The 25,242-nt window shown below is 41.9% G+C and overlaps 1 protein-coding gene across 1 annotated transcript in view; it reads left to right on the top strand.

The window, feature by feature from the left end:
• Window positions 1-2,693: 2,693 nt before the first annotated feature.
• TFCP2 (transcription factor CP2) overlaps window positions 2,694-25,242 on the top strand; it is a 49,407-nt gene continuing 26,858 nt past the window's right edge. Inside the window, exons 1-2 of the mRNA XM_060762809.2 lie at window positions 2,694-2,744; window positions 4,707-4,852. Of these exons, the coding sequence (XP_060618792.1) occupies window positions 4,731-4,852 (122 nt within the window). The 5' untranslated portion in view covers window positions 2,694-2,744; window positions 4,707-4,730. The remainder of the gene's footprint in view (window positions 2,745-4,706; window positions 4,853-25,242) is intronic.

The following is a 25,242-nucleotide window of genomic DNA, read 5'->3' as shown; positions in this document are numbered from 1 at the left end:
ATATGTGAGGGGAAGTCACAAGGAGGAGGGAGCAAGCTTGTTTTCTGCTGCCCTGGAGACTAAGACGTGGAAAGGGGATTCCAACTGAACATGAGGAAAACCTTCCTGACTGTAAGAGCTGTTCAGCAGTGGAACTCTCTGCCTGTGGTAGAGGCTCCATTTTGGAAGCTTTTAAGCACAGCTGGATGGCTATCTGTCGGGCGTGCTTTGAATGTGATTTCCCTGCTTTTTGGCAATGAATTGGACAGGATGGCCCGCGAGCTCTCTTCCAACATTAGAGGATAGAGCTAATGTGTAAAGTGCAAATATATAGCAACAACGAGGATAAGAGCGATTTACCATTAAGGATTTGGATATAACAATCGTAAAGTGCTTGAGGACAAGATTTTTTTTGGGGGGGGGGATCCTAACTGGTGCCAGCTGTCCAAGGAGCTGCCTAGCCAAAAGCACAATGGAACGTCCATGTCTTTAAGTCCTTGCGTCTTTGGGGAGGGAGTTCCAGAGCCAGGGACCACAACCAAAAAGGCCCTTTCTCTTGTCCCTACCAGCTGTGGTAGAGGTTAGGGTTAGGGTGGAAGTGAGAGAAGAGCCTCCCCAGAAAATCTTAAAGAGCATGTGGGTTCGTAGGGGAAGATGCGGTCACGAAGATAGGTAGGTCCCAAACTGAAAGGTTAAAAATGGCAGCCACAAAAACAAAGTTTCTGGAGTAGAACTTACTTCTGGAGTAAGTACCGCACAATTAAATAGGAAATAACACTTTCAAACCAGGAACAGTTTTTCTCTCTCCAAATGTTGGTTCACTGGGTAATTAGAACATAGGATCATTAAATTCTGTGAACAAGAAGGACCAGTAGCCTAATAGAAAGAAAAACACACACCAAGTATTCAGTTCAGATATGGCGCATACAATTCCTCTCAGAGCAACTGTGAAAGGGATTCAAAGAAGCGTTTCATACTGACTAACAAGGATTTTTTTGAATATAGTCAGTTCATGCTTCAACTGAAACACATTGATTAGGGATCCACATAATACCCGATTGTAGTTTACTCATATGGGAATATACATGTTGTTGAACATAATGTGCATTACTTCCAAGTAAACATGTCAAAACCAGTTTTAATTGCTATGTCTCCATGCTATGAACTCATGGCAGTTGTAGTTTTATAAGATCTTTTGATTTCTCTGACAAAAAGGACTGGTGCTTCACTAAAAGACAACTCCATAGCATTAAGTCACGGCAGTTGAAGTGGTGTCAAACTGCATCAATTCTGCAGTGTAGATCAGGCATAGGCAAACTTCAGCCCTCCAAATGTTTTGGACTTCAACTTTCACAATTCCAGGTTGGTTCATCAGGTGCTCTGCTATGGCTGGCTTCTCTGGTTGCATTAGTCTACAGTGTCTTTCATGTTCCTTGATTCGTGTTTGAGCACTGAATTTGGTGGTCCCAATGTAGACTTGTCCCCAGATGCATGGTATATGGTAGACTCCTCAGAGGTGAGAAAGGCACGGCAGACTAATTCAGAGAATGCAGCCATAGCAGAGCACTTGATGAACCAACCTGGACACAGCATTTTATTTGAGAACACAGAAATACTGGACCACTCTCACAATCACCATGTCAGACTACACAGAGAAGCCATTGAAATACACAAACATGTGGACAATTTATTGTCGAAGGCTTTCATGGCCGGAATCACTGGGTTGTTGTAGGTTTTTTTGGGCTGTATGGCCATGGTCTAGAGGCATTCTCTCCTGACGTTACTACCTCTGAGGATGCTTGCCATATATGATCCTCACTACCTCTGAGGGTGCTTGCCATAGATGCAGGCGAAGCGTCAGGAGAGAATGGCCATACAGCCCGAAAAAACCTACAACAACCCATGTTTCAACAGAAAGGAGGAAAATGAACAAAATCTGGCTACCAGTATTAAAACAAACTCTAAAATCAGGAGATTAAGAAAGAGTAACACTCAAAAACAGGGAAAATTCATACAGGACACAGTCAGGGCCAGCCAACACCTCCCAACAAAGTATCCCCCCAGGCAGCAACCAGCCAGGCTCTGAAGCTGCAAAGGTGATCGAGTGCAACATTCACACTTGCCTCAAGCAGACAAAAGTTCTTTCTCCCACCCTGGACATTATTCCATGGATATATAAACCTCACTTGTAAGAGGGTGCTTGCCCTAGATGCAGGCGAAACGTCAGGAGAGAATGCCTGTAGAACATGGCCATATAGCCCGAAAAAACCTACATCAACACACGAACTGCTTAAAGGTACAGATAATGCGGTCGCTATTGCCCGTTTTTGGTCTTGTGCTTCCTTTATTTTATCAGTTTTATGCTTATTGGTTTATGCAATACTTTTGACACGAAATCAATCAATAAATATGGAGCGTGTGTCAGATGAATCCACAAATCCTGGGCCACTCCCGTTCCAATTATCCCAATCTGCGTTGGGCACCTTGTAAACCCACTTCACAAAACCCCGCCCATTTCCACTGGAGCCCCACCCCTAGGCTTGGCCTTCGCCAATGCAGAGGGGACGTTTCTCCCTTCTCGCTATTTGATTGGCCGGGCGGAGGAGTGAGCGGGGAAAGCGCGTCGCCATTGGCTGGAAAGGGCGACGCGGGAGGAGAAGAGGGCGGGGCTCGGCGCGCCGGGCTTGCTGCATGTCTAGCGGCGTTCTCCATATTGAGGAGGCCGCGTCGGGGCGGGCTGGGAAAGCGGGTCGCTCTCGAACAAGGTGTTTCTCTCTCTCCCTGTGTCCCCCCCCCCCCTTTCTCCAGAGTGGTACATCCCTTGGCCAGGGTCGGAGGCGGGCCCGGGCGGTTCAACTGTGAACCGCAGGGTGGGTCGCTCAGTTGTTTGTTTCACAGGCGCTGAGGGGACGCTGACCCGCAGCGGGAGGCCCTTGTGTTGAGCCCTGAGGGGGGTTCAGGGCCGAAGGGCGAGCCTGGGAGGCGGGTTTGTTAGCCAGGCTGAGGGAAGGAGGCGTGTTTGGGTCCGTGGGGTTGCGGGTAGGTCTTCCTTCTGAGAGAAGCAAGAGGAGGAGGAGGCCTTTGGGAGGTCGCTTGGTGGGGAGTGCCTTGCCAAGTGAGCTTCTGATGGAGACATAGCCCTCTGAGGGTCAAGGGAGGAGCCCTGAGGAGAGTCATTGGGAATAATATTATTATTTCCTTTATTATTACTTTATTTCTTATCTCTCCTCCTCAGGACCCTCAAAGAGTGTGATTTTGGATGTAATAATAATAATAATTCTCTCCAGGATCCATACAGACTGATTTTGGGTTATTATTATTGCCTGTATTATTATATATTTCATACCACTCCTCAGGACCCCTGAGGAGTGTTATTTGAATGTAATAATAATAATAATAATAATAATTCTCTCCAGGATCCATACAGACTGATTTTAAGTTATTATTATTGCCTGTATTATTATATATTTCTTACCACTCCTCAGGACCCCTGAGGAGTGTGATTTGGATGTAATAATAATAATAATAATAATAATTCTCTCCAGGATCCACACAGACTGATTTTGGGTTACCTGTATTATTATATATTTCTTATCACTGCTCAGGACCCCTGAGGAGTGTGATTAATAATAACAACAATATTTTTTATTTCTTACACACCTCTTCAGGATCCTGAGGAGATTTGAGTATTATTATTATTAGCTTTATTATTATTTTATTTTTTACCTCTCCTCCACTGCCCCCCCCCCCCAGGAGTGTAATTTTGGATGTAATAATAATTTTATTTAATTATAGTTAAAATTATCATTCTGTTTCTTACACACCTCTTCTGTTCAGGATCCTTAGGAGATTGATTTTGAGTTTGATTATTATTATTATTATTATTATTACATGGTATTATCATTCTATTTCTTACCCTCAGGACTCCTGAGAAAGTGATTTGTAAGAGAATATTCCTACTATTTCTTAACTGCCTCTCCTCAAGCCCCTTTCCACGCATGGCACTTGCTAGGAGCAGTCCGGGTGCTTGATAAAAAGTTAGTGCATCATTCAAATAATTAGCCAAGGTTGCAAGACCCCTGAGGAGGGTAAATTCGGATGTAAGCAAATAAGAGTATAATATGTCATAATATTATTATGTGATATTATATCATCATTGTATTACCCTCAGAACTCCTGAGGAGGGTAAATTCGAATGTAAGCAAATAATAAGAGTATATATGTCATAATATTATGTGATATTATATCGTCATTCTATTTCTTACTCTCAGAACTCCTGAGGAAAGTGATTGGGAGTGTAGGGGAATATTCCTGGCAAGGTTGCAGGACCCCTGGGGAGGGTAAATGTGGATGTAAGCAAATAATAGTAATAATAACAACACATTTTTTAAAAAATTTCTGATCTGCTTCTCCACAAGCCCCCATTGTATGCATGGGCTCCGCTAGCTGTAATAGTGTTTGAGGAAAGTTAGTTGGGATACCAGGAGGAAGGTGTGTGCGTGCTAAACAAAGGGTTAACCGGCATTGCAAGATTTGTTTACAAAAGTTCTGCTTTTAAAAGGAGGTGGGTGCTTAAAGGGTGCTCCGTCTGAGGCTTATGGGGCCCCTAGGCTGTTCATCTTGCTCCAAATGGGGTTGCACCGGGAATGCTCTGGCCTCTGAAGACCTGCAAAGGGCCCTCTAGTAGTGTGTTGAATGTGCTGGAGGAGTTGTCTGTCTGCCCCTAGCCAGTGAGCTCCTGAGGTGCCAAAATGGCTTGGGCACTGAAACTACCCCTGGCGGATGAAGTCATCGAGTCGGGCCTGGTCCAGGATTTTGATGCCAGCCTCTCTGGCATCGGCCAAGAGCTAGGAGCCGGTGCCTATAGCATGAGGTAAGTAAAGAAAATGACTTGCTTTGCAAAGTCTCTGTTTGTAAAAGGAGAACTGGTGGATGGAGATTCGTGCATGGCTACGTTGCGATCCTTGGTAGATTTGTTATACCTAGACTATGGGACTGACTTTTGCCACTTTGATCTGGTTGTCAGCTGCCTTGTTTGTAATTGTGTCAAATTGTTGTGGTTGCTCCCCCCCCCCCCCCCATCTGCTGGATTAAGACAAGCATTTGATCTTTCATAGACCACTTCTGAACAGGCATACTTCCTGTTTCCACCATCTGCTGGCATTTGTGTGGGTGCTTTTTTGTGGTCCTCTAAAATGAGAGGTAACACAGTGCATTATTCTGACATTAAAGCCCATGCATGCTTTCCAGTAACTATATTTGTGTTTGCCTTCAAGCCACCTGTTGATTTATTAGAACCCCATGGATTTTTAAGGCAAGGAAGTGGTTTTGCCAGTTCCTTTCTGAAAAATATAGCCTACAGCATCTAGTATTCAAGTGCAGGATCTGATACCATTAGGGTATTTAGAACATACCCCTGCAATTGCAGTTTACACTCGTTCTACAGCAGGAGCATCAATTTCTACTCAGTAACAGTAGTCTGGGTCAAATTATTGCTTCATGCAACCAATTTACATGGATGCAAAATTTATTTAATTATTTGATGGATAAACTGAATTAGTCTTAATACACTTTGGAAACTTGATGTGAAGTTAATGAAATTGTTAATTACTGAGAAGTTGCTCATACATTAGACAAATAATAATTTCAAGCTTTGTGTTGAACCCAGACTTGATTTTTATATGGAACTGGTACTTTGTGTAGGTTTACTCAGGATTATATAAACAGCAACAGGTCACTTTGCTGTAAAGAGAAAGAATTGTTAGAGATGTGAAAGTAGAATATACTGGTCTCCAAAGTAGAGATTTGTGGTACTATGGACAAGTTATATAACTTATTATACAGGTGGTAAAGTATCTGAAACCAGTGTGGATTCAGAGTTGGAAGGGGCCTGATCAATTATTGTTTCAATCATCTGCTTGGTCCAGTCTCCAGATAAACTTTGCAGTGTTTCTCAACCTGTGGGTCCTCAGATGTTTTTTTCCTTCAACTCCCAGAACTCCTCTAACAGCTGGTAAACTAGCTGGGATTTCTAGGAGTGGTAGGCCAAAACACCTGGGGACCCATAGGTTGAGAACCACTGAGCTAAAGTAGTATTAGCTGGTCATTCTCCAGCCTCTTTGAAGACATGCAGAGAATAAGACTTTGCCACCTCTTTAGGGTAATTGATTCTATTGCTGGAATTGTTTTCACTGTCAAGCAGTTCCATGTAAAGTCAAAGCAAGATCTTACTCTTCTGTAACATCATTCTTTGGTCTTCTCTTCAAGCTGAACATGCTCAGTTCCTACAGCCTCTCCTCATATGTTTTGTTCTCTTATAATCCATATTGCTCTTTTTCTGAATATACTAGGGCTATTAATTATCTCATCTGGAGGAGCCCCCAGTGGCACAGTGGGTTAAACCCCTGTGCCGGTAGGACTGGAGACCCACAGGTCGCAGGTCCGAATCCGGGTAGAGGCGGATGAGCTCCCTCTATGAACTCCAGCTCCTCATGTGGGGACGTGAGAGAAACCTCTCACAAGAATGATAAAAACATCAAATCATCCGGGCGTCCCCGGGGCAACGTCCTTGCAGACGGCCAATTCTCTCACACCAGAAGCAACTTGCAGTTTCTCAAGTTGCTCCTGACATGACAAAAAAAAATCTCATCTGGAAACTATACTTCTCTTAATCAGGCTAAACTAGTACTTGCCTTCTTTACTGGAACATCATATTGCTGGTTCATGTTCAGTTTATGATCAAGGTCCTTTTCCCATGTTCTGCTGTTGAGCCATATATCCTATTCTTGTGCAATTGGTTTTTGTAACCTAACTGTAGAATTTTAGAGCCGCCACAAACTAGCGTCTTGGGAGAGCAAACTGTGCCAGCACGACCGATGACGTCGAAGACTCCGCCTCTTTCTCCGCCTCTTTCTCCACGCCCGCATGTGCTAGGGCAGCGATGCGAGTGTACTCTCGCTGTTGAATTCTGTCAACACGAGAGTACGCTCGCATCGCTGCCTTAGCACACACGGGCGCGGAGAAAGAGGTGGAGTCTTCGACGTCATTGGTCGTGCTGGCACAGTTTGCTCTCCCAAGACGCTAGTTTGCGGCAGCTCTTACGTTGAATTTCATTTAATTAGTTTTAACTCTGTTTACTAGTTTATCAAGGTCTTTTTGAATTCTGTTCTTATCTTTCAGTGTCTTGTAAGGCCCACTATAATATTGTGATTGGAAAACTGACTAAGTATGAAATAGGTGGAAATGCCATCAGATTGTTTCATAACTGCTTGAAAACCATGTTGAAAGTCTTGTCACCTGGCTGAATTTCAAATTGGAATAAGTTAAAAGTGGAGTGCCAGAAGATTCTGTCCTGGGGCCAAAGTTTTGAATACATACAACATTTAATATGTATTCTCTTTGTGATATATTTTCTGTGCTACATCTGCCTGCACAGCACTTTTATTTGCTTGCAGTAATGTACTTTCCTTATGGTCACAGAAACTATCAACTTAAATGGATTAGGCTGTATTTAAAGAAAATGAACCATTATCTTTCTTTTTTGAGTTGACCCCCATTAATGCATGTGGATTGAACACTCAGATCTAATTCTAGTGCTTGAGAGAAGCAAAGAAATAGAGTAAAATTTAAAGTTAAATTAAAATTATTAACAATGTTAACTTGATATGTCACAACAGAATTGTGTTCATGGGCTGTCTAAAACAAAGAAAAGAATGAGTATTTTTATTACTTCCTAAGATGGAGAGAGAGAGTTCTACATTTGGTGTGCTGCTCCTGAAGTTACTTGAGTATCAACAAACCTGACTTATCTGGGTAATTGGACATATAATTAAGGTTGCCAGATCTCAAGGTCTATCGTGAGTCTTCAGTTTCACCAGTGATCTCCAAATGGGTGAAATCCTCCAGTTTTGATGGGTTCCAGTTGGCGCAAGAGGGAAGAGCTATGTGCAGTTTTCTAGTCAGCTTGTTAAACTTTCCAAGGCTCTATTCATTTGTTGCTGCAGCTTGCCAATACTTGGGGGTGAGGGGAGGTTTGTATTAGTTAATTATACTTCCCTGCTAAGTGTTGTGGTGCCAGGCCTTGCCCTCTGCTCAGTATCCATCTTCCATCTAGTAGTGAATTGGCTGTATTAAATTAATTTTCCTAGTCAGAATTCTGTCTTGATTTCCGTATAGCCAGATATGTGCGTAAGCAACTCTGAATGGCGCTTAATGTATAATTATTAATGACATCACTAAATTGGCAGCCCTTCTGGTCTTTTTAATAAGAATAAATCACAGAAATATTTTTCTTAGAAAGTATGTATGGTAGGCCTTCAGGCTCTCCTGGGGTTTGGTTCCAGAACTTCACTGAGATATCAAAATCTGTAGATGCTCAAGTCCATAATATATGATGAGATAAAATGGTGTCCCTTATATAAAATAGCAAATGATTCAAATGAATGCTGGAAGGGACTGGGGCTATGTGAAATGGCTGGAGGATACAGCAAGATACACCTTTCAAACCATGTTTCTGGTCCTGACTGGTAAACGGAGCAACAGACCAGGATCTCCGATTTTGATTATGTGCTTAGCAGTCTCTTCCTAGTTTGTTTAGCCCGTTAAGATAATGGGAGGGAGGTTGTTATCTAATTCTTGATTACAATGTGCTTTGTGTTCTGTGTAAACAGGGTAATCACTGTCTCTGAACCAGGATATAGAGTAAGCCACTGATGACCTATCTGCCATATAAAGAAGACGCATAACTTAAATGAAAAGTAACTTGAGAATGCAGTGAAAGGCACAGTGTTAAATCTGACAGTTGATGCATCTGGTATTTGGTTCAGAATGCAGGGAGCTGGTATCTGACAATTGAGAGAGCTGGCTCAAAATTCAGCGCACTTCCAATCTCTGCTTACATTTAATAAAAGCATTGTGTTTTTAAGCCACATGGATAGCAGTGTAAGATGGACAGCTTATGAGCCATACTTGTTAGACTCTTGCAAGCCAGCAGAATGACTGAAATGTTTTCAGCTAAGTCTTTGAAGCTTGCCCTCTTCCCTTTCTTTTAGAAATGGAATGAATTATTAAAATTGGAATTCATTTTGGTGACTTCATAAGGTCAGGATTCGGAAGAGTTCTTTCGGATATGGTATAAGAAATTTATTTTAGCAGTTAAATATCATCCTGGTGGCTCAGAGGGTTAAACTGAGCTGTTGAACTTGCTACCCAAAAGGTGGCAGTTCGATTCTGGGGAGCAGGGTGAGCTCCCATTGTTAGCCCCAGCTTCTGCCAACTTATCAGTTCGAAAACATGCAAATGTGAGTAGATCAATAAGTACTGCACCAGCGGAAAGGTAACGTCACTCCATGCAATTATGCTGGCCACATGACCTTGGAGGAATCTATGGACAACCCTGGCTCTTTTGCTTAGAAATGGAGATGAGAGCCATCCCAGTGTTGGACATAAAAAGACTTAATGTCAAGGGGAAACCTTTACTTTACCACCTATTTCTAAAATCTTGGTCTATTGAAAATAAATGTAAACCAGATGTCTATAAATATGTACAGTAGTGCTTCTGCTGTAGTGAGTTTTGTTGATTTTTGTATTGAAATTGGTTGGTGCTTATCATGTCATCTTGCAATAATCCCTCAGGACAAATGCTTTGAACAGAAGTTTTGTACTCTGTCCTGTTCTCCCTTTTGTCATGAAAGAGCCCCTCTCTCTCCTTCCCCTTCTCTTTTTTAATTTAGAAACCTTGCCTTTGGTGGTGGTAGTTTGTTCTGTGCAGATGGATCCTTTCCTACTTTTCTTCTATGTTCCTTTTACTTACTCCTCAGATGAACCTGGGATAGTGTAGTTCCCTTCTGTTTTTGAAGGTCTGTGAAGGTTTCAGTAACTTTCTAACTTTGTCTTTGTCCTCTAGAACTTTTATATTCAGACAGTAGTGAAAAAATACATAGTACTAGCTACATAAATTTAAGCAAAAATATTTTAAAGAAGATAAATGCTTCAGAGGGAAGCTGCTTATTGGCACAGTTGAAATTTGCATATGATCAGTTTAAAAATAATCATTTTTGCACTTAAGGTTTGAATTTAGGATCTGTCTCTCAAGCACCAGATCATCTTCCTCTTCTTCTTTTTGATAGTGTTTATAAATGTACCACAATGAACACTTTTCCCCCCAGAAAAACAACAGCAGAAAATCAGATTTATGCACTGATAGAAGATCTTAAGCCACATAGTTTTAAATTTTTTTGTGACTGTTTTAATAGAATTTATGTTTATGTTTTATAATGTTTAAATTTGTTGTATGGTTTTTCTGTTGGCAGTTGTATGTTTTGCCTTGGGGAAATAGGGTGGTTTAAGATAATTATTATTTTCGGGGTACAGAATCCCCATAAAAGTTCAGTGAAAGAATGGAGGGGTACCCATGTCTGCTTCAGTGTCTGTTGATTATATCTTCTAACCAGTTATGGTGACAAGTAGTACTGAGGTATAGTATTCAGCAGCATAAATCAAGATTGGAGATAACTATACAAGAGCTCTTATCTTCTGCTAATGCAGGTCATTTAGAATTTCCACTAATGATACTAATTTTGAGTTGCTTAGTTTGGCTTCCTCTACCATAATCCTGTCTACAAATGGTTAACATTTTTATTACACAATGGGTGACTTGTGAAGCTGACCTTCTGGGAATTTTAAAGTATTGAACCAGAATAGTACTGAGTATTTAAATATTTCTTACTGAGGTGTATTCTAATCCTCTCTCAGAACTGGTCATTTTGCAGTTCTCGGAATATAGGTAATATTGTGTGATGGTTTTGTATGGGAACTTCATTTGGAAAATGTTGTATGGGTTAAAGTCTCTGTCAGCTGCTTTTGTAGACGGCCAATATCAGGCGTCTTTCACATCCAGTTGTGATCCATGGCTAATGGCCTTGATAATCTTCTGGGATAGAGAACCTTTTAACCAGATGCTGAATGTGAGTGGTTACATAAGCTCCAGGCAAGACTGCTTGTTGTTTTCTGTTGAAATCATTTTTGATGTTTTGGTCATTCTTTCATCAAGAGAGCATTTTGGGGGCACACAAGAGATGGATTGTAAGAAAAAGGAGAGCATATCCCAGTGCTCTGATTGAAGAGCCTTGCTCTACTCTAAAGTATATATCTCCCTTATTCTGTTATGAATATCATAAAGCACTTTGCTGGATTATGTAAACTGCCGAATTATGTGTTTTGTGTCTGTATCCAGAGTGAGTCTGTTTTTCCACTGATTTTCACATGTTATGTCTGTTGCATTTTACATACCTGCAAGGATGGGAATTACTGTACATGCTGTTGGCCCTTTCTATGCATGGATTCAACCACTCACATATTGAAAATTTAAGAAATCTAAAAAAGCAAAACTTGATTTTGACATTTCAATAAGGGATGCTGTTTACTAAACAGTTGTATATAATGAGACTAAGCATCCACAGATATTGGAATCCATGTGCTGGGGTAGTTTTGGAACCAAACTCCCATGGATACCAAGGACACACTGTTTTTCACAATTTGACAACTCCCCTCCCCCGAGCATTGTACTGGTCCACATATGCGTGATACTTTTTTCTACAAGCATTTTCCGGGTAAAATCAGTATGTGGTAGAACAGGGAGCCTGTTGTTCAAAATACAGTCTTGATCATCCTTTCCCCTCAAGCTTAAAATATACTATTCCCCTGTTAACATCTCTTGTGCATCAACTGGAACAGCTTCACATATAGCTAATTTAATTCTTGCATTCAAGACTTCAACAGTTTGTTGGCATGAGAGTATATTGACTTGATCACCTCTCTGCCATTCTCTCTCTGTTTTTTCACACTTAATTTTTAAAGCATCTTAATGAATGTTAACAGGTATGTTGATAGGATGGCATACTATTCAATACTTATTTGATCTCTCTAAAAGTTTTGAGGGGGAAAATATTCCACAGAAGTTTTAAAGCTAACTTTGAAGCATAGAAGCATCAATGACATAACAGGATGGATCTAATTATGATTAAAGAGTATAAAATAGAGCTTGATTTTATTTAGCATCTTTAATTGACTTATATTTTACTAAACAAAATATTTTAATATCCCAACAACTCTAGGGCATTTCAATTGAAATGTGGCGGGGAGAGGGAAGAACAACATTTTTTAGAAATGTTTATTAGTATATGTATCGTTGTGTATTTAAATGAAGGGAACTGTAGTTGTATTTCATCCATGATGTTCTGTGGTTGTCCACTCACCTGCTTCCAACAGTGTTCAACTCATTAGAGGGCCTTCATGGTCATTGACCTTTCATTGAGCTGTTGGGTCACTTCTAGCTGGGGCTAGCAAATGCGTTTAAGCTACTGTCTGAGGGATCACGCAGTTTCATTTCAGATAGAGATACATTTCTGTGAACAGAGTCCTACTGCTTTGCTGCATCCTGTATATCTGGACGACATATGTGAGTGGGTAAGGATTAATTAACTGAGCACAGTTGAGGGTATTGCACTATTGGATGATGTCCTTAGCCAACTTGCAAAGATGGGTTCTATTTGCTTACTGAATGCTTTTTCTCCACACATTTTGTGCTAACTTTACTTAAAGCATCTTAGGTGTGCATGCATATTCCAAGACCAATATTCAGGTCATATTTTGAATGTGTTGCAAGTGAAAGTCATGAGAGGCAGGTTGCTTTTTGTGCTCCCATTCCTTGTAATGGGAGCAGTTCTATGATGGAGTGTTGTGTGGTTTCTTGGCTGTATGGCTGTGTTCTAGCAGCATTTTCTCCTGATGTTTTGCCTTCATCTGTGGCTGGCATCTTCGGAGGATCTCTATAATGGAAAAGCACTGTGATGACTGCTTTTACTCTCTCTTAAGGAGCCTTAAGGAGCAGAACTCCCTTTTCGGTTCTCAGAAACTGCAATGCAATGTTTTGGTGCTTCCCATTTTGTCTGTCCAACAGGGCTCAACATGTGTCACATTCTCAGGGTCCCAGGTTTGACTTTCTGCTCGGCCATGGAAGCCTACTAGGTGCCCTGGAGCAAATCTCCCTCCCAGGCTCGGAGCAATGGCAAACCCCTTCTGAACAACTCTTGCCAAGAAAACCCTGTGATAGTTACTTTGGGGTCAGTGTAAGCTGGAAACAACTTAAAACACACAGTCATAGCAAGAAATAGAGAAATCCAGAAAATAATATCAACATTAATATAGTATTATCTGTGTTCTTTAGAAATTGCATATTTACAAAAACAAACACACAATGTACGTGCCTGGAAGTATCAACTCTATAAGTCCATATTCAAACTGTACATGGTGAATGTCAGAAAACAGTAAAGAGAAAATGTTGAAGCAGCCATTTTTCTATAATCTTTTATAAATTTTAATGAAGAAATAAGCCTCACCACTCTATACATACTTGCCTGGGTGAAATTTGAAATTAGTGAAATTTACTTGTGAGCAGATGTTGAATTGCATGTCCCTTGTAGGACTTCATGTAGAGATTGCATGGTTAATTTCCTGTAGGACAGTTGATTGTGGATAATGATGGACTCGGAGAGGGAAACAGTTATGCTAACTGGAAAACCTTGGTGGTGCTTCTCATGAAGGGACAAAATGGAGCTGTGAAGATGCTTAGACTATACTTTACTTTGAAGATAATTTCCATGTTATTTAGAATTTATTTCAGTCCTGTACTGCGTGAGGATTTTATTTTATTACATTTAGATTCTGTCCATGATAATATTAATCGTTTATTTAACTAGCCACATCCAGAACTTTGCCTGATCTGCTATAAGAAAATAATTGATCCCTGCCAGAAAAAGTTAATTTTTGTGGCCTGTGAATTGAGCAATTAGCATGACTTGTTAGAAAGCATTCCTTGCAAAAATTAAAGGCACGAATGTATAATTTCTTAGCTGAATTCTTGTATTGAGAAATAGCATTTGAATTTCTCTTCATGTGCTGTTAAGAGATCTCATCTGGAACTGTAATGACTACACTGTACACCATTATTTAAAACTACCCAAAATCTAGGTTAGAGTTAGGATAACAGGGTGTGGCTCATTCTTTAGAAAGAAAGAGTTCGTAGTTGACTTCAGAGTACTACCTCTAGTGATACACTTAATAAAGCCTGTGCTGTGTGGATTTATCGTAGGCATGATAACTTTAATTTGTGCTTGGCAAAAATCCAATATGTACAATATATCAAAAACATTTCCTTTCTATTAACGCGAAGGCTCTCAAAAATCAGTAGGGGGAAAAAAGGCTATTCTGTAGTTTGGGTTTATGTCGTCCAGTATAAATTCAACTTCGTCCAGGAAAAAGTATCAAGCTGTTTGATACATCTCCTTTATTACTGCAATGTTATAAGACTGTGTGTGTGTTGGATTTATCACTTCATTCCTTAAGCAAGACAATATTGTATTTCAAAATAATTCTAGGTCTAGAAGTTGAGGCGGGGTTGTAGATGGCAGCCAGGGTTCAGTCCACTAAGACCTACATGGGTGGTACACAACCTTGGCCATGTTCAACTAAGGGGTGGCAGAAATTCTAGAAAAGAAACGTATGCCTGCTATTATAAGCAATCTGGATAAGTTTTTTGGTCCAGATATATGTTGAAAACAAATGAGTTTTAGACTTTTGGTTGAAGATTTTCCTTACGGGAGTTCCAACATCAAACCATGTTGAAGACCAGGTGTCCACCTGGCTGTCTGTGCTGAGATGCAGTGTTCAGTGTGATCTTAGTCAGCTCCCCTTCTACTATTCCACCACCTTCCTCGCTGCTTCAATTCCTCTGTGTCTGCCAAAGGACTCCAGGAAGGAGTATGTTGTTCTGACTCTTTAATCCTTGCGATTCGGTATTAACAGCCTTGAGAAATATTGCTTTTATCTAACCTGCTTTTTCTTGCATATAAGAGGGATGGAAGAGAAAGAAGGTTAGGCTTGGCGGGTTTATCACTGCCTTTCAGGCTACCTAAATAGGGAACTGTCAGTTTTTGTTTTTTAATGTTCTATAATAATTCATAATCATATAATAATTATACCCCCATCTCCCCGAAAGGTCTCGGGGCAGCTTACAACATAAATAAATGCAATGAATAATATATGCAAAGTAAAAATAAACCAGATAGCAACATGACAAATCAATATAAACACAAAACAAAACAAATTAAACAATAGCCACTTTAATACCTATAAGTTCAGTAAAAGTTAACAAAAGCCAGCATTCTAAGGCCTGACACTATATTTCTGTCAATTGGCTACACTTGGGTTTTTAGAAAATATTTTCTGGAATGTTAGTGGACCTGCAGTTGATGGCTTGTGGGCTGATAATGGTCCTCACACTATCAGTATCTGCATCTATAATTACATTAGTGTAAATACATGATGTTACTATAAGTCAACAGAGGACTTGAAAATATCACTGACAGAATTATAACTAAGCCAAAGTCACTTTTTCTTCCCTCCTATCACCCATATCTTTGTCATTTTATTGTATGTGATGTGGTCTTTCCACCAACCTGTAAAGGAAGAGAAAAGAAGTAAAAAACGGAGAAAGCTCAATTCCACTTGCAGTAAATCGAATTACCAAAAGTCAGTGTTCTTGGGTGAACGCCTTCTCTGATAAGATTCCTTTTGTTATATGTGCAGTAGTGATGACTTCTACAGGGTGGAGCCGAGGAAACACATGGTTTTGAAATATGCACAACTTGGTTTATTTGCAAGATACATCATACATTCACAGAAAGGAAGGTATGCCCATGCAGTTAAACATAGGAAGATAATATCCAGAAGATGTTGTCCGTTGTTCTGGACACACATTTGGAGCCGCTGCACAAAGTTATCCATTGCACTCACTAACATTTGCCCTGACACAGTCATGATTTCTTGACGAATGGCATCTTTTAAGTCCTCTACTGTGTGTGGTTTTCATGCACACACTCTGGGTTTCAGATACCTCCATAAGAAGAAATCACAAACTGATAATTCAAGCGAGCTTGTGGACCACATAATATCATTGTTAACATTCATTTCACCACGGCTATCAATGGTCTCACCAAATGCTTTGTTGCACCATCCTGTTGCAACCATATTTCTACAGGAAGTCCCTGTCTTATCGTATTAGGATGGATGAAGTCATTTAACATTGTGATGTAGTGCAGGGATGTCACTGTCATGGCATTGTCCTCCTCTTAAAAAACAAAAACCGAACTGATGATTCTGGCTTGTTATACACCACACCATACTGTGACTTTGGGGCTGTGAAGAGGCCAATGGTGCAGCTCTTGTGGGTTATTCACTGCCCAGTACCTGCAGTTCTGTTTATTCACAGTACCATTCAAGTGAAAATGTGCTTCGTCACTCATCATTACTTCTGCTGCATTGTTATCTTCGGCCAAAATGGCAAGCATTTCCAAACAGAACACTTTGCGTTGTGTGAAATCCCCGGCATTCAACTACTGCACAGTTATTCTCATGTACAAATGGAGATGCAATTCTGTGTGAAGCATGTGCCTTTGGGACTCACTTGACATCTGCAAAATCGCTGTGTGGCACTGCACAATACGTAGCGGACTAACAAGAATTGCCTGCCTCACTGCTTCCATGTTTTCAAGTGTTCATACATTTTGAGGAAGGCCAGGTGGCTTCCTCTTCATCACATTTCTTACGGTCCAGAACTTATGAACCCATTGCAGTAGAGTGTTGTGGTTGGGTATTGCTCCATGTTGCACAACATTGAAGTGTTGTCTGAAGAAACATTGGAAGAGTCACCACGGATTCCCTGTTTTTTTTTTGTTTTTTTTTAAACTGTTGCACTGCAAACACACTGTTCTAGACAGTCCACAGCACCATGGCTAGAGAAATGGCAATGTCTGCCCTGGGGCTGGTGGAGGGAGACGACCGTTGCCTCTCCCTTCCAGCATACTACCCATTTGAAAAACATGCATTTCCTCTGCCCCTCCTTGTATTAAATACATAAAGACCTGGCTTTGCACACAGGCGTTCGGGGAGTAGTGTGATATGGAGTTCAATCTCAATGTAGCAGCCTGAATAATGGCCATGGGAAAATCAAGAAGTATGGAAAAACAAGACTCGGCACTATGTATGTTTTAATCTGTTTTATTGTATTTAATATGCTTTAATTGTTTTATAAATTGATATGTTGTATTACTATGGTATGGATAGTGTGGCATTGAATTTTTGCCATGATCAGTAAGCCGCTCTGACTCCCCTTCAGAGTGAGAAGAGCGGGGTTTAAATATAGTAAATAAATAAAATTCCTTTGTATTTTTCATACTTCTGCGAATAGATTGAAATTTGTGAATACAATTCAATTGGGCTACTTCTCTTTCTACCCTTCCTTCATAATTTCCTTGTTGAAGGACTGTGACCTTCAAATCCTTTACTTTATATGGGGGTGGAGGTTTAAGGTCTTACCACTTATATGTCTGATTTATTTTTGTTTGTCCTCTTGCGCAGAGGCCATCCGGTTTGTTCAGTATAGTGGCATTGAGTGGTATTGTTGACCCGTATAGTATCACTTCCAGAATAGGTAGGAACAGAATTAGTATATGGCAGTGGTTCTCAACCTGGGATCCCCAGATGTTTTTGGCCTTCAACTCTGAGAAATCCCAACAGCTGGTAAACTGGCTGCGATTTCTGGAAGTTGTAGGCCAAAAACATCTGGGGACCCCAGGTTGAGAACCACTGGTATATGGGTTTGTGATAAGGTTGTGTCGCTATAGTCATGTTATGCATCCTATTGTAAGTACATAACTAATTCAAGATTTGGAGTCTGTCTGCAGGACAACAAAAGCCTTTCTCCCAGAGCATGTGAAAGAACTACAATGTTCTCCAGAATTGGTTGTAGCTCATTGACAAGCCACTTGAATTATCTCAGCTGGGGTCTGTGAGTAACTACTGAAGATGTTCTGTCATTTTGTGTTGTTCTGTAGTAAATTGTGCCTGGGAACTAATCTTGTCTTGTTGATTCCTTTCTTTACTGTTTTGGGTACATATTGTAGTTTGAGAAATGCAGTGGCTTGGTGTGTTCTATTTCACTTGAATGGTACTGTGAATAAACAGAACTGCAGTTTGAGTGGCTTGGTGTGTTCTATTCAGGATGGTATTTCTTATGGCTTGTCCATTTTAGTGTGGGCTTTTAAATATATACATATATTCCACATTCATAATGTCTAGGCTGATGTTCACTTGGATGTTGTAGATAGTCTGTACTTTCTCCAGTAAATAGAGTTGTAACCTTCATGTAGATTGGATGCTGGTAGCAGTTGGAGTAACAATTGGGTCCATATATATATCCAGATATGCCAAGAGTGCAGGTTCTAAAGCTTGGGACAAGGGGTTTTCCTGGATTGCCTTGCTTCTGTAAATGAATAGTTTCTATAGTTCCTTCAGGTATTCACCAGTGGGATCTTTAGAGAGAAATTTGTAAAATGTAGAGTTGAACAATTGCCTTTCAGCCTCTTTTATATGCAGTCTGATTTGTTCATGAGGACCACAGCCCCCCCCCCTTTTCATTAATCTGTTCTATAGTAACGTTGAGATTGTTTTTGAGATTTTGGATGACATCCATATGGCTTAGAGTGTGTGGAAAATTGTATCTTATGGTGTTTCAGTTCAGGCACAATCGTCCTTTCGTGAGAGGGGGTGGGATATAAATATTATTATTATTATTATCATTATTATTAATGTTAGCATTCTGTGTAGAAATCCACTTCCCATGTTGTGGCCTTCTGAGTGGTCCTTGCAGAACCTTTCTTTTTGTAACGCTGGAAAAATATTTGTCACTGCATTGTGCATTGCCGTGTTGTGAAGACTTGGTATATAGTTCATCTCACTTGAATTTCTGTTATCCTTGTATGTTTGTTGGCCAAAAAAAAGGACCTAAGTTCTAGTTCTCTATTCCCTGCTATGTGCTACCTCCATGAGTTATTTCTATGTGTAAGAAATTGTTCAATCACAACTATTGATTGGAGGATTTGCGCCCTCACAGATGTCATTGCACTAAACCAGGGGTCCCCAAACTATGGCCTGCAGGCCGTATGCGGCCCGCTGAAGGCATTTCTCCGGCCCGCGCAGCATGGCCTGGCCACGCCCACCCGGCGCCGCTCCACCAATAGCAGCCGGGAACCCTCTGCCTCCCAAGTGAAAAGCCTCCCAGGAGGGTCCTTGGAGACCAGAGCGGCCGGAGCAGAGGGTTCCCGGCCGCTATTGGCGGAGCGGCGCCGGTGGGCGTGGCCAGGGAATGCGGCGTTCCCTGGCCACGCCCACCCGGCGCTGCTCCGCCAATAGCGGCCGGGAACCCTCTGCTCCGGCCGCTCTGGTCTCCAAGGACCCACCTGGGAGGCTTCTCCCTCCCACACGAGCAGAGCGGCCGGAGCAGAGGGTTCCCGGCCGCTATTGGCGGAGCAGCGCCGGTGGCCGTTCCCTGGCCACGCCACCGCCGCTACTCCGCTAATAGCAGCCAGGAAACCCTCTGCTCCGGCTGCTCTGGTCTCCAAGGACCCACCTGGGAGGTTTTTCAACTGGGAGGCAGAGGGTTCCCTGCCGCTATTGGCGGAGTGGTGCCAGGTGGGCATGGCCAGGGAACGCCAGCGCTCCCTGGCCACGCCCACCCGGCGCCGCTCCACCAATAGCGGCTGGGAACCCTCTGCTCAAGCCACTCTGGTCTCCAAGGACCCACCTGGGAGGCTTCTCACCTGGGAGGCAAGTTTGATCCCGATCCATCATTGTTTGAGTCCACAATGATCTCTGAATGTAGGTGAACTATAACTCCAAAATCAAAGAACACTGCCCACCAAACCCTTCCAGTATTTCCAGTATTTTCAGTTGGTCATGGGAGAACTGTGTGCCAAATTTGGTTCAATTCCATTGTTGGTGGGGTTCAGAATGCACTATAAATCCCAGCAACTACAACTCCCAAATGACAAAATCAATTTTTGAGTGAAAGAGATACATTGGGTTGTTAGGTGTCTTGTGTCCAAAATTGGTGTCAATTCGTCCAGTTGCTTTTGAGTTCTGTTAATCCCACAAACAAACATTACATTTTTATTTATATAGAAGTGTGTGTTTTTGTTTTTTGATTGGGGGGGGGGGGGTTGCACTGCAAATAATATATGTATTCATGTATTTTTCAAAATATAATCCGGCCCTTCAACAGTTTGCGGGACTGTGACCCGGCCCTCTGTTCAAAACGTTTGGGGACCCCTGCACTAAACTCCAGACTATTTGGACTTAAATCTTTGGCTGCTGAATATTGGACATCTTTGCTCAAGTGGTGTCTCCTGAGTTCAAACTGTACATTTCTCTATGTGTGTGCATGCCTACAGACACACGCATACATTTGACATTTTGACTTTGATCTGAGCGAAGGGGAATACTTCTTTCTTAAAGCTTTGTAGAATATGTTGCTTGTCCTCTTTATCCTAAACAATGATCCAGTTTTCTTTGTTTGAATACATTAAGATGTATTGCCAGGAATTCTGGCTACTGCTCCTGTTTACAAGTGATGCTGTCTGGCAGATGTGCAGATCAAAATGGGACTATTTCAAAAATATCATTAAAGCAGCTATAGCAACCATGGTTTATAAATCTAGTGTATGTTAATGAATTCCTAGTAATCTTCACTAATCTTCTTGATGAAAGGATCAATTCTAATCCCCCTTTTTGTGGCATCAGCATTTAAATGACAAACTGCTTCCTGTTTTGAAGAGCTTGGTGCTAAAATGTAGCTCTTTTGGTAAGAAGTGTCACTTCTCATATGTTACTTAAAAGCAATACTTTGCCATTAGCTCATAAATGCAGTGGCGGCAAACATGGTCTATGCCCAGAAGCAAAATGGTGTAGCCTATTAAGGACAATGATTAGATAAATCCTGGCAAAACCTTTGGATTTTTATTATCCTTTTAATATTAAACTAGCCATCCCCTGCCACACGTTGCTGTGGCCCAGTCTGTGTATATGTGTTTTGTGTGTGTATATATTTGTGTATATGTGTATATATGTGGATTATCCTCCTCTCCTAAAGGGCCTGGTCTACGGGATGCTGGGAGCTGTAGTCCGGAAGGGAGTGTGGATATGCTATTGTGTGTTTTGTTTTGTGTGTTTTGTTTGCTGGGGGAGTCATTTTTGCGCTGTAGCGTCTTTTTGCATTTTTGGCTTTTTCAGTCTCTTGTGTTTTTATGAATGATGGTGACTCATTAGCCTGATATGTGTATTGTGTCCAAATTTGGTGTCAATTCACCCAGTGGTTTTTGAGTTAGGTTAATCCCACAAACAAACATTACATTTTTATTTATATAGATTGTTAAAAGAATTGTCACGCAATGGCAGAATAGGTGCCACATTCAGCATAGGGGATTGCATGTAAAATGCTCAGGAAACGGGACCCTAATAGCCTTGCTAATAATGTCCCTTATTTCATGCCAACATTCGTGGTCATTGGAATCCCCATTGTCCACCTTTAACATTCTGAAACATTAATCTTTGGCAAACCTGGAACAGTCCTTAGTACAAAAAAAATGTACAAACTTCAGTCTGCTCCTTACTTGTGGTGCAGTCTACTGAATTTTAAATGTATTTAGTTATAAGAGCTAGAACCCCACAGGAACCTATAAGACTATATCCGTTTTCAGGGACCAACTTTGGCAGATGCATATTCTCAGCATTTGAAAACATGAACTCATTTGTCATTTCAAGCTCACCAGTAGTCATCCAGAGGGACAAAGTTATGGATGTTTTGTTCTTGGCCTCCTCCCGCCACCCCAGGACATTTAGTTTAATATGAATTGTCTACTGAAGATTAGTAGCCAAGAGTGCCAATTCCTGGAAAGCAGGATGGCTGCACTACAGTCTTTATTAGATACTAGCTGTGCCCTGCCACGCGTTGCTGTGGCCTCTAGTAAAACTTATCAAAGTTGAGGTGGATATCTGGACTATTATGAAAGAGAGGTACCTACCTACCTATTCCTTCCCCCTTTTCCTCCCCCTTTCTCTCCTTTCTTCCTTCTCAACCTCTTTCTTTCTTTCCTTCTTTCACTACTTGATTTCATCCTTCTCTCTTTCCTTCATTCCCTCCCCCTTTCTCCCTTTGCCTTTCTTCCCTCCCTGTTTGCTTCCTTCTTTCACTTTTTATTTCCTTTTATTTCACCACCATCATAACAATAACAATAATGCAATGCTTTGCCTCTGGGACCCAGAGTCTAATAGGAATAATAGCATAATAATAATAGAAATAACAACCTTTACCCGCCACGCGTTGCTGTGGCCAAACTTTCCTCTTTCTCTCCTTCTTTCCCTCCCTCCCTCCCTCCCTCCCTCCCTCCCCCCTTCCTTCCTTCCTTCCTTCCTTCCCTCCCTCCCTCCCTCCCTCCCATCTTTCCTTCTCCTCTTCCTTCTCTATCTCTTTCCTTCCTTCCCCCTTTTTCTTTCTCTTCTGGTCTCTTTTCTTCCTTCTCTCTTTCCTTCTTTCCTTCCCTCCCTCTTTCTCTACATCTTCCCCCTTCCTTCACTCCCTCTTCCCTTCCTTCATTCCCTTTTTTCTTTCCTTCTCTCCTTCCTTCCTTCCTTCCTTCCTTCCTTCCCCCTTTTTCTTTCCCTCCCTCTGTCTCTCATTTATTCCTTCTCTACCTCTTTCCTTCCTTCCCCCTTTTTCTTTCTCTTCTGCTGTCTCTCTTTTCTTTCCTTCCATCTTTCCTTTTCTTTCCTTTTCTTCCTTCTTTCTCTAACTTTCCTTCCCCCTTTTTCTTTACCTCCCTTTCTCTTTCTTCCTTCTTTCCTTCCTTTCTGTCTTTCCTGGATTTTGACAGGGCAGGAAGGGGCGGGTGGGGTTTGGAGGTGGTGTGAAGTAAAAGGAGGTAAGATTGGGGCAGGGGAGTGATGGAGCATGGGGTTGTGTGTGTGTGTGTGGCAGTGGGGGGAGTGATGGAGCGTGGGGTTGTGTATATGTGTGTGGCAGTGGGGGGAGTGATGGAGCATGGGGTTGTGCATGTGTGTGCGGCGGCGGGGGGAGTGGGGTTGCGTGTGTGTGTGCGGCGGAGGGGGGAGTGATGAAGCATGGGGTTGCGTGTGTGTGTGCGGCGGCAGGGGAAGTGATGGAGCGTGGGGTTGCGTGTGTGTGTGCGGCGGCGGGGGGAGTGATGGAGCGTGCGGTTGCGTGTGTGTGTGTGCGGTGGCGGGGGGAGTGGGGTTGCGTGTGTGTGCGGCGGCAGGGGGAGTGATGGAACATGGGGTTGCGTGTGTGTGTGCGGCGGCGGGGGAGTGATGGAGCGTGGGGTTGTGTGTATGTGTGCGGCGGCGGGGGGAATGATGGAGCGTGGACTTGCGTGTGTGTGTGCGGCGGCGGGGGAAGTGGGGTTTCGTGTGTGTGCGGCGGCGGGGGGAGTGATGGAGCGTGGGGTTGCGTGTGTGTGTGCGGTGGCGGGGGGAGTGATGGAGCGTGGGGTTGCGTGTGTGCGTGCGGCGACGGGGGAGTGGGGTTGCGTGTGTGTGTGCGGCGGCGGGGGGAGTGATAGAGCATGGGGTTGTGTGTGTGCGTGCGGCAGGGTGTGTGTGTGTGCGGGAAGTGGCGCGGCGGGGCTTGGAGTGGGCATGGCTTCTGCAGAGGGAACGTTGGCCGGAAGGCTGTGTGCGCGCGCCAGGGAACTCATTGTTTTTTATTTTGAGTAGATATGTTTGTACCTTGTGGGTTGTGTTATGGGCATGGGAATTTTGGTTAGGTTTCGTTGGGTTTTTTTCGAGTTTTGTTGTTTTGCCGTTTTGTGAGTGTGTTGTGTTGTTTTTCATTTTGAGTAGATATGTTTGTACCTTGTGGGTTGTGTCATGGGCATGGGAATTTTGGTTAAGTTTCGTTGGGGTTTTTTTGAGTTTTGTTGTTTTGCCATTTTATGAGTGTGTTGTGTTGTTTTTCATTTTGAGTAGATATGTTTGTACCTTGTGAGTTGTGTTATGGGCATGGGAATTTTGGTGCAGTTTTGTTGGTTTTTTTTAGAGTTTTGTTGTCCCGTTGAACCAACCTAACAGATTTATATATATAGATGCTGTAGAGAAGAACTTTCGAAACATTTCCTGTTGGTGATGCACTTTAAACATGCATCATTTCACAACAAGTAATTCAGTATTACTAGTAAATCAGAGATTAAATTAACCTCTTATAAGACACACTGATCATACATAAATTGCAATAATGAAACGTATGGGGACACATTATATCTGATTTCATTTATATATTTTTAAAATATATGATTTGTTGCTTATTTCACATAGAGTCAGAGGATTCTTTTTACATTCATGTAACACATCTATACATTGAAGTCAACACTTTAACGTGTCATGACACACCATTTGGAAAGCTCTCCTGTAGTGGGCACACTTTCTCCTCTACATTGGTGGCCTGCAGTTTCTTTTGACCTAAAATTGGTGATGCGTACTTGGGCTAAGTGGAATTGCAGCTAACAAGTTGCAGGCCCAAGAGGAGTCATCCCTACTTATCGAGTTCCATTATTATTATTATTATTATTATTATTATTATTGTTCCTTTCAGTGTTGATGGTTGTGTATACCCTACACTAGTTCAAAGGGCAGTGCTTTTTCCACCAGAGTTTCTAGGAAAATCACTGTTTTTATAAAGCTTTGCTCCAATATATTCCAAAAAAATCCCTGTTCTGAACATTGATTTTGAAACAAAGCTATCCATCAGTCTCTTCACTGGATCCCTCTTTGTCAGACATCTCAAAACTGGCTCTAAATTTGAAGGGGTTCAGTTTCATGGAGCTTCTAGCAAAGGCCAAGTTCAGGTCATGTGTGCGCAGTTGTGAGTTCTCCAGCCGGCTCTAATAACTCAATATCATGAGACACCGTTCATGTCTCTATCAGCAATTTGAAGGCCTGGTTCACATTTCTTTCCCCTGCAGTAGAGAATAAATGATCCAGAATAAGAACATGGAATGATATAGTCGGTTCAAGATTTAAAAGGCATGCAGATTGAATAAGTAGTTTAGCTAATCCTCTAGCTGAAAAACTTTTCCTGCGGAGTTTCTGTGTGTCAGACTTAACTATAGATCCAAAATTCAGCAGGTTTGTAAAAAACAAATCTTGTTGGAAGGAAAATCTGTCTTTTTCTGATGATTTCCCCTCAGTTGTAAATCTTGCACATCTTCATATATCTCTGGGGTGAATTGAAATAGTCAATTTAATGTCTATTGACGATGGGAATACTGTAGTACTTATGTAAGAGAAGTGATGACTCAG

This window comes from Anolis sagrei, chromosome 2, assembly GCF_037176765.1.
Source record: "Anolis sagrei isolate rAnoSag1 chromosome 2, rAnoSag1.mat, whole genome shotgun sequence".
NCBI classification, from domain to species: domain Eukaryota; kingdom Metazoa; phylum Chordata; class Lepidosauria; order Squamata; family Dactyloidae; genus Anolis; species Anolis sagrei.
The sequence above is the reverse complement of the archived record's forward strand: the minus strand, read 5'-3'. Positions and strand labels throughout refer to the sequence as shown.